This window comes from Brachypodium distachyon, chromosome 2, assembly GCF_000005505.3.
Source record: "Brachypodium distachyon strain Bd21 chromosome 2, Brachypodium_distachyon_v3.0, whole genome shotgun sequence".
Classification (NCBI taxonomy): Eukaryota; Viridiplantae; Streptophyta; class Magnoliopsida; order Poales; family Poaceae; genus Brachypodium; species Brachypodium distachyon.
Genome location: NC_016132.3, coordinates 20,725,413 through 20,734,830, shown reverse-complemented (window position 1 = coordinate 20,734,830; position 9,418 = coordinate 20,725,413). Strand labels below are relative to the sequence as shown.

Genomic DNA, 9,418 nt, shown 5'->3' with positions numbered 1-9,418 from the left:
TTTACCTGACATAATAACATATAACTATGCACCTTCACACTAAAATGACACATTTCTGTGCCTGACAGTAAATCTGATCATCTCCGATGCCTCATTTTCGTGGACCGTAAGATCACGGCTAGAGCCATCGAGCGGATAATGAAGAAAATTGGACACCTCTCACATTTTACTGTCTCTTTTCTTACTGGAGGGAGATCTTCGGTGGATGCTCTGACCCCTAAAACGCAAAAGGACACACTGGATTCTTTTCGCTCCGGAAAGGTTCTTGAGAATTGTTAATTTCGAGAAAAACTGAAACATATTATTCGTACGTGATCTAACACTGTTTTTTCTTTCCATTCTAAACTAAATGTAGGTCAACTTATTATTTAGTACAGACATTGCAGAAGAGGGTATTGATGTCCCAGACTGCTCATGCGTGAAAGATTTGATTTGCCAAAGACTACTCGTAGTTATGTGCAGTCACGTGGACGAGCACGCCAGAAGGACTCTCAGTACATACTAATGATTGAACGGTGAAGTCTTCTTCACTTGGCCATCCATTCTAAACTTTATATGCTTGTGAGATGATAAAATGGTTGCGGGGATGGTAAAAAAGAAAACGAGAAGCCGTAATTTTTGGTGTTCTTTGCAGGGGAAATGTGAAACAAAATAATTTGATGTCTACGATTCTGAGAAGTGAGATTTCTATGGTTAGGACTGCTTTGAACAGAGATTCCGAGGATCTACTCCCTGCTTTCTTCCCTATTGGAGAAATAAATGAATACCGTGTTGGCACAACAGGAGCAAAAGTAACCGCTGATTCTAGCGTTAATGTCATCGTCCAGTACTGCGACAAGCTTCCCAAGGACAAGTATGATGATCACATTTTCAATCTTGTCTCTTCTTAGCTACACGTATACTACCTGCAAAAGTCCACAAAAATCCATTTTTGTTTGTGGATGTCATAGGTACCACACCAGAAGACCTTTATTTGAGTTCACCGATCATGGTGATGGTTTTGTGTGTAAATTAACACTACCATCTAGCGATGTGCTGCCGCCTTTGGTGGGTCCAAAAGTAAGAAGCAAGCAGAAAGCGAAACAACTTGTATGCCTTGACGCATGCAAGCAGCTGCATCTGCTAGGAGCACTTGACGACTGCCTTTGTCCTCGTGTTGAAGAGCCATCAATGGGAACCGTGAATAAAGCCAACGCTTGCACATCTAGTTCTGTTGCAGGTACGTGATTGCTAAATTCTAAAAGCATGTCATATTTGGTAGATAAGAAATTTATAAATTCTGATTTGGAAAGCCTTCGATCGGTTATTTAGAAATATATAATAAATAATAAATCTGTACTTTTTTTTTGAGAGGAATAAGTCTGTACCTAATAATAAAAGCAATAAGATTTGTGCGGGCCAGTTTCCTCTGCTTTCCTGGGTAAGAAAACAAGCAGATTCCGCGCCCACGTCCGGCCCATGACCTGATACGGAAAGAGAACGCGCCCGCATGCCTGTCGTCACAAGGGTTCCGAGGCCTGTCAGTGCGCCAGGACGTGTCAGTGACCCCGCTACCAACCCCCATGCCCCAGAATCCCAGTCGAGCCGAGTCCTGGTAACCCACCCCAGGCTCGCTTGAAGCCCGAGCAGTAACTGCTGATCGATTTGGCCGGCGGCAGGTGATTTGCCTCATGGACGAGGCGGAGGCGGAAGCGGCGGGCGGAGGGGGAGGCAAGGCGGCTGCGGCTGCGACGGTGATGGGCGCCGTCGATTCTGCGCTGCCGGAGTCTGCCCCCGGCGTCTTCGATGGTAACTAACCTTGCGCGTGGTTTTCCCGTTGGGATTTTGTGTTTTTCTCGTCTCCAAGTTAGCGGCTGTGGTTTTTGTGCCGATTAGAGAGTCTGTGTTTGGCAATGCGTGCTCGACCTGATTGATTCCTGATTCGTTGGGGTTAATGTGGGCGGACGGATTGGAGCGCGCCGCGATTTGTGTTTGAAGCCATGGTGCTTAATCGGGCCATCTAGGAGTCTCCTTAAGCTCCCGGAACATTCCGGCACCTTGTTTTCGGTAGTCTCTACTTCGGGTCTCTGTTTTGTTGGGAGGGTTTTGAGGGGTTTAGTGACCCGAATTAGCTTGTCATTTGTCAGAACTCTGAACTCTGGCACTTCATTTCCGTTTCCCCCTGATGAGTTATGGATTACATTCGATTTGGTGTGGGGGTACCTAATGGTGAATGGCCATTGACCCCTCTCGATGAACTGTTGTTGGATTGGCAGTTAATATGAATCCCCTGAAGAGGTCCCTGGAGCCATTTGTTGAAGATGATCAAGCAGACAGGCAGAAACGGCAGAATACAGAATGTCAGGACTTCACTCCGAGAAGGTTCGGCACAATTTGTTTTTCATATTCGCTGTCTTTGTATGGTGTGGAAAATAGACTACTGTCCGTGTGATGGTGCTTTGTGATCTGGAAAACAAGGCGACATATAATTCCAATGTTCTTTGCAGGGTGGATGCAGAACAAAATAATTTGGCATCTGCCATTTCGAGAAGCAAGATGTCAATGGTTGAGGCTGATTTGAACAGAGATTCCAGGGATCTACTCCCGGATCTGTCTTCTGTTAAAGACAGAAATGGATGCAATGTAGGCACATCAGGAGTAAATGTTGATTCTAGCATCAGTTTTATCTTTGAGTACTGTGACAAGCTTCCAAAGGACAAGTATGGCTATCTCATTCTCTCAATTTTGTTTCTTCTTGTCAACACATATTGTAACTGGAAATCTGCAATACCAGTTGTTAATTTTGCATGGAAGGCTCCAATTCCACTTTCTTAATTTCTACTCATGCATAGGTATCACACCACAAGACCTTCATTTGAGTTTACCCATCACGATGATGGTTTTGTGTGTACATTAACACTACCATCTAGTGATGTGCTACCGCCTTTGGTGGGTCCAAAAGCAAGAAGCAAGCAGAAAGCAAAACAACTTGTTTGTCTTGATGCGCGTAAGCAGCTGGATCTGCTAGGAGTGCCTGGTGACTCCCTTTGTCCATCTGTTGAAGACCCACCGCTGGAAATTGTGAACAAAGCAAGTGTTCTCACATCTAATGCTGGTGTTGGTACGTGATTGCTAAGTTCTAAAAACATGTCATGTTCATTAGAGCTCATTTTTGCAATACTGATTCCTGAGATAATTTTGATAAAAAATTAACCTATATGTCTGATGGCAATCTTTTATTGGCTTGTCGAAGGTACAACCAAACGGAAGGAGCTACATGGTACAACCAGAGTCTGTGCCTTGTCTGGTACCTGGGCATCCAAGAGAACTGTTATTAAGCTTCAAGGCTACAAGTTGAATTTTTCTTGTGATCAAGTTGGTCAGAAATACTCTGATTTTGTTCTGTTAATTGATACAACTATAGAAAATGAAGCTGCTAATTTGGATATTAATCTATACCTGCATGACAAGATGGTAAAAGCTTCAGTCTCTCCATGTGGCCTTCTTGAGTTAGATGTTCAACAGGTCTGCTCAAGTTTCTGTTTTCCTTTTGCTGCCTTTGTTGTTCCTTCCTTTCTTTTCCTTTAATATGAACGACACTTTTTCTTCATTCTTTTTCTTAGATGGAAAAGGCAAAGCTATTTCAAGCACTTATCTTTAACGGTTTGTTTGGAAAGTTGTTCACTGGATCAAAATCATCTAACTCTCCGAGGGAGTTTATTCTCAACAAAGACGACTCACTGATCTGGAATAATGCAAATATGTATTTGCTTTTACCTATGGATCCTACTCTAGAGTCTCATGACAGTTTTTGCATTAACTGGAGATTGATCGATGAAGCTGCTACAGCTGTTGGACTAATGAGAAAGGTTCATTCTGATGACAAAATGAACTTACTTGCAATACTTGATATCGACCAAAATGATGGAGATCTAATTCATCTTGCTAACACATCATGTGAGGCCCATGTCCTTCGAAATGTGGCAGTGCTGGCTGTTCACACGGGGAAGATATATACTTCTCTTCATGTTACTGATTTATCTTCTAATAGCACATTTGATGGTGTATCGGATAAGAAAGAAACAGGGTTCAAGACATTTAAAGAATATTTTGAAAAGAAGTATGTTTATTTTTGTGTGTATTCATGTACTTTCTTAAGTGTTAATATGTTTGAGTCAGTTTGGGCTGATACATATCATGTGCAGGTATGGCATAGTTCTTCGTCATCCTTCACAGCCATTACTAGTGCTGAAACCCAGTCATAATCCTCACAACCTTCTTTCCTCAAAGATCCGAGATGAAGGTCCTTGTATTTCCCTTTGTAGGCAGTTTTTAATTCAGTAACTTCATAGTTCTTTGAACCATTATTACTTGAAGGTTCTTCATTTTTCATACACCAATCGTGATTTACAATAAGCTCATTTGATTAGATACTGTGTTCTCATTGTTCATGTCTAATTGATTGTTTTTTAGGAGTCTGTTCCTACTATTAAACTTTGCTTGTTGTTTTTTCTAGGTAATGGTGAGAACAAAAATAATGGCACAACAGATGTAATTAAGGTGAACAACCGTGTTCACATGCCCCCGGAGTTGCTAATTCCCCTTAATTTACCTGAGGACATTCTGAGAGCATTTTATTTATTCCCATCTTTGATGTATCGTATGGAGACACTAATGCTAGCTAGTCAGCTAAGAAGTGAAGTTGCATACGATTCTAATATATCGAGCTTTCTGGTGAGAAATTGAGATTAATATTTTTGCTGACTTCTATACATACATTTGTTATTTTATTAAAATCTGCATAATCAATTTGTACATGTTCTTCAGATTCTGGAAGCTATTACAACACTGCGATGCTCTGAGGACTTTTCTATGGAGCGTCTAGAATTATTGGGGGATTCTGTGCTGAAGTATGCCGTGAGTTGTCATCTTTTCCTGAAATTTCCGAATAAGCATGAAGGGCAATTATCATCCAGTAGGACTGATATAATATCTAATGCGGCGCTTTATAGGCTTGGAATTGAACACAAAATACAGGTAAACTGTATCTAATTGTTGGCAATCTCTACACATTTGCATTTGTTATCATGGACTAATCCCATAATCGGTGGCATGTGATCGATAGGGTTACATACGTGATGCTGCATTTGATCCTCGTCGATGGCTTGCACCGGGGCAGCTCACTAATCGTCCTTTTCATTGCAAATGCCCAGTTGATTCTGAGGTTGTAACTAAGGATATTCATGTCATTGATGACAAACCTACTATTAAAATAGGCCAGGCATGTGATAAGGGACATAGATGGATGTGTTCCAAAACAATTTCTGATTGTGTCGAAGCTATTATTGGTGCATATTATGTAGGAGGTGGATTAAGAGCAGCTGTGGCTTTTCTCAGATGGTTGGGGGTTGATGCTGAAATTGAGGAAGAATTGATTATGCAGACCATCTTGAGTGCATCTATGCAGACATATCTTCCAAAAATTGATCTAACTGAAGCTCTTGGGGCTAAACTAGGCTATGCATTTTCGGTGAAAGGTCTTCTGTTAGAGGCTCTTACCCACCCATCACATCAGGAATCAGAAGAAAGATACTCCTACCAGGTATTAATTTATGTCTGAATATGAACTTTATTTAGCTGGTTATTCGTATTGGTTATCTTTCATTCTTTATGCAATTTCTGTACTGGAAAACTTACACTATTTTCTCTATTCCAGCGTCTAGAGTTCCTTGGCGATGCTGCCTTGGATATTCTCTTAACATGGCATCTTTTCAATAGTCATAAAGACACCGATGAGGGGGAGTTGACAGATTTAAGGTCTGCATCAGTAAACAATGAAAACTTTGCAAAAGTTGCAGTAAAGCACAAATTCCACCACTTTCTCCAGCATTCTTCAGAGATTTTACTGGACCAAATTACTGAATACGCAAATAGTCTGGAAAATTCATCCATGGATGAAATTAACCTTTCATCGGATGCTCCATTAAGGGGGCCTAAAGTATGTTTCCGTTCCTTTGTTTTTGATCTGTGATTTACTCAAGTTAGCTTAAATATATTTATTGCTATTTCTATGGACTGCCAAAAATGAAAAATCATCCATTATACTCCCTCCGTCCCAAAATAAGCGACGTGGATTCGTATAGATTCTTATACAAATTCACGTCACTTATTTTGGGACGGAGGGAGTACTTTTTTTGGAACTAGTATGTTTTTCTACCCATCTATGCGAATATGTCATAGTTTGCTTGTCTTTGCCATGTAGGTTCTAGGTGATATTGTAGAAAGCATTGCGGGTGCAATTCTTATAGATACCAAACTTGATTTGGATGTAGTTTGGGGTGTTTTTAAACCTCTTCTTTCCCCTATCGTCACACCTGAGAACCTGGAGTTGCCTCCATTCAGAGAGCTTCTTGAATGGTGCAACAGAAATGGGTACTTTCTAGGAATTAAGTGTACAGATGGAGAAAAACTACAGGCTATTCTGGATGTACAACTCAAGGACATGCTCGTTGTCAGGCGAGGTTTTGGCAAGAACAAAAAAGATGCTAAAGCACACGCAGCTTCCATGTTACTGAAGGACCTTGAGGTATCTTTTTCTTTTGTATGCTTCACTGTTTTGACATCACTTTGTTACAATGATTGTTTAATTCAAAGCCTGGATGTTCAATTTCTTTTTCTTTAGGAAAAAGGTCTTATAATATCAAAGAATGCCATCAGAATGGAACAATTTGAGAAGCAATGGGGTAGTGCAAATCATTGCCACAACATGTTTGATGCAGTGGATACACAGGTTCTAACACCAGCCAGGGGAAAGGAACCACTTGATAAACCAGGTGTGTACCCATTTCTCAGAAATTATTTTTTGTTGGTTTTCCTGAGTGCGGAGTTCTTCATTCATATCTGGACCTCATCTATGCACACCAATGGCATCACCTAAACAGAAATGAGTATTTTATCTCATTTATGCAGTGCACTTGGCAGTGAAAACGAGTAAAGGAGGACCTCGCATAGCACTGTATGAGTTGTGTAAAAAGTTACAATGGCCAGCGCCTAAGTTCGTTTCTGTGAAAACACAACCAAGGTACTTTTGCCTCGAACTGATCTGTGGCTGTGGTAACTGATGAATGTCCTTTTGAAGTAACTTGCTTGTGTAAACTAACCATATAATTTTTCCCTTCTTCTGCAATAGCGCCGCCGGTGGTTCGTCGATGAAAGCTACAACCCAAGAGTTCTCCTTCGCTTCAAACATAACATTGCATGTGCCAAATAGTGATGTGATCAGCCTCAGAGGAGACGGGTTCGCGGATAAAAAGAGCTCACAGGACTCTGCTGCACTGCTCATGCTCCACGAGCTTCAGCGGCAAGGTAGATTGCAAGTCCAGGAGGTAGGTCCGTAGGTATGATCCAAGCAGCAACCACAGATCGTCGCCCGTGAAAGCTATGATGTAGTAATTATTCTTCTTTTTTATTTGGGGATGCTATCAAATATTATTTCCCATTCGTTGGGCATGTTTAGAGAGAGACATTGGCTGCTCCTAAATATGTCGCGTCTTCTGGATATAAATAAATGGGTGTGAGTGGGAGGATGCAAATATCTACACTTTATTTTGGCGATTATGAACCAATTGATAAGGGAGTTAAGGAGGGGCCACGCGGCACCTTGGCAACGCAAGTCCTTGGCCGGGTTGTTCAGTTCAAAGGACTTTGTGATCCATCTATCAGACTGCAGTGTGTCACTTCAACACCTCAATTTGATACCTTGCAGTTACTTGGATGCTGATAAGGACTACAGCAGCTTTGTTGCAATGGTCAGAGGGATTTACCACAGCCCTTCATGCCCTGGGGATGTTTCATCCTGGCTGTCTTTAATCTCGAAAGGGGTTAATTTCTGGCAGGCTGACTTGCTATTGAACCATATTGTGATGACCGAAGAGAAGCGGCTTTTGGAGCATTATATCGCTATACCACAGCTTCTTAGAGTTTGAGCATGCTGAGAGGACCAAGTTCAACAGAATGCTGAAGTCTAAGCCGATGGTGAAGTATGAATCCTGGCAATACGATTACTTCAGCTTCAGACTTCTCAATAATACAAGTTCTGGAGAGACATTTTAGGCAAACGAGTCATCTATGAGAAGAATGTAAAGTTCTGCTACAATTAATCAGGAACTGTTGGGAGCACAGGGCTCAGTTTCTGCATGGCTCTCCGGTTGCTGTGTTACTGCTTGAGTATCCGGACCTACCGTCAGATCTGCAGAAGGTACTTTTTGATGCGGGGTATTTCAAGACTTCGGCAATGTGATGGGTCTTGCATTCGATGAGATGACAGCTGATAGACAATACACTAACTGGATTTTTTTTTTCTCATTTCTTTATTTGAGAAAAAAATGATTAGGATATGAATCGCTAGTTTTCCTGTGTAACCTTGCTGTCTGCATCAGCTGGACTAGGCTACTTCTGTGGAGTCGAATGTTGCCTTTTGAGCCTAGCTATGCTGAAAGAACCATATTCAGATTGAACGTGCGTAAAGGAGCCAGTTACATCAGACAGAATGTGCATATTGTTTTTCCTTGTATATGCATCAATTGGATGCGCAGAAAGGTTGTTGGCCTTTTGAGTGTTTTTCCTGATAATATGAGCTTTGAGCTTAGCCGGTTGTTAGTAATATAGTCTGGCACTGGCATTGTATGATAATATTGATTTTGGTCAGAGGCAAGCGTGATGGCTGCACGCACTTGGAATTATGATGAATATATGTGTTTTGTACAGCAGCTGGACAAGGCGTATGTAAAGCTACTGTATTGCCGGCGGCACTACTCCCTCTGCTGGTGGCACGACGAGTAAGTATTTAGAAACGAAAAGAGTAATATTTATGCATGCCCGTTAAGTTGCGGCGATTGAGTGCTTGGACGCAGCTAGAGTAAACTGGACTCAACTATGTCATGGACGCACACGTACATCTGATCGAAAGGAATTGCACGGCATGGTGAACATACCACGAATTGAAACCACCAATCCACAAGCCAAATAAATTTTAGAACACTCTGGGTGTTGTGAAATTATAAGCAAGCTCTGGAAAATTTGGATAGACAAATGGTCAAATGGTGAGCCCCTCCTTCCTCAGTTCCTCCTCCATCTCTGGTGAACCCTCCCTCATGGTGCTCTCCTTTGGTCGTGCTAAGTTGAGGCTTGACGAGGAATCTCTGCTCTCGTCACTTACGACCCCTGCATTGGCGGCCCCTGCACCTACTTGAAGCTCGCAGACCGGGCCTCTCGCTTCACGGTCTGCTGCAGCAGGTGGGTGCCGAACCGCGGTGGGGTTTTCCTTACAATAAAATGAAATAAAATCTATTTTAAACTTGGCACCTGAACTCCCTAGTCCCGGTTAATGACGCGAGATGGGGGCGGGACGGGGCCGGCAGAGATGGTGCGGGGCGGCGGA

At 42.1% G+C, this 9,418-nt stretch overlaps 2 protein-coding genes across 4 annotated transcripts; both read left to right on the top strand.

Moving 5' to 3' along the window:
• Positions 1-6: 6 nt before the first annotated feature.
• LOC104582643 (endoribonuclease Dicer homolog 3a-like) lies at positions 7-1,227 on the top strand. Its single transcript, XM_024458783.1, has 4 exons — positions 7-261; positions 356-515; positions 635-853; positions 951-1,227. The coding sequence occupies exons 2-4, from the start codon at positions 415-417 to the stop codon at positions 1,225-1,227; spliced, it is 597 nt and encodes a 198-aa protein (XP_024314551.1). The 5' UTR covers positions 7-261; positions 356-414.
• Positions 1,228-1,464: 237 nt separating this feature from the next.
• On the top strand, positions 1,465-8,720 carry LOC100836134 (endoribonuclease Dicer homolog 3a). 3 transcript variants are annotated; one of them, XM_014899557.2, is made up of 16 exons: positions 1,466-1,788; positions 2,256-2,361; positions 2,487-2,699; positions 2,832-3,100; positions 3,233-3,354; positions 3,451-3,504; positions 3,603-4,099; positions 4,185-4,282; positions 4,496-4,713; positions 4,807-5,016; positions 5,105-5,581; positions 5,696-5,977; positions 6,242-6,565; positions 6,662-6,812; positions 6,949-7,060; positions 7,169-8,720. In XM_014899557.2, the coding sequence occupies exons 1-16, from the start codon at positions 1,671-1,673 to the stop codon at positions 7,374-7,376; spliced, it is 3,459 nt and encodes a 1,152-aa protein (XP_014755043.1). In that variant the 5' UTR covers positions 1,466-1,670; the 3' UTR covers positions 7,377-8,720. The 3 variants fall into 3 exon arrangements, with proteins under 3 accessions (XP_024315034.1, XP_014755043.1, XP_010231293.2); XM_024459266.1 differs by having other exon boundaries at positions 1,465-1,788; positions 3,233-3,504; positions 6,961-7,060; XM_010232991.3 differs by having other exon boundaries at positions 3,233-3,504.
• The last annotated feature ends 698 nt before the right edge of the window (positions 8,721-9,418 follow it).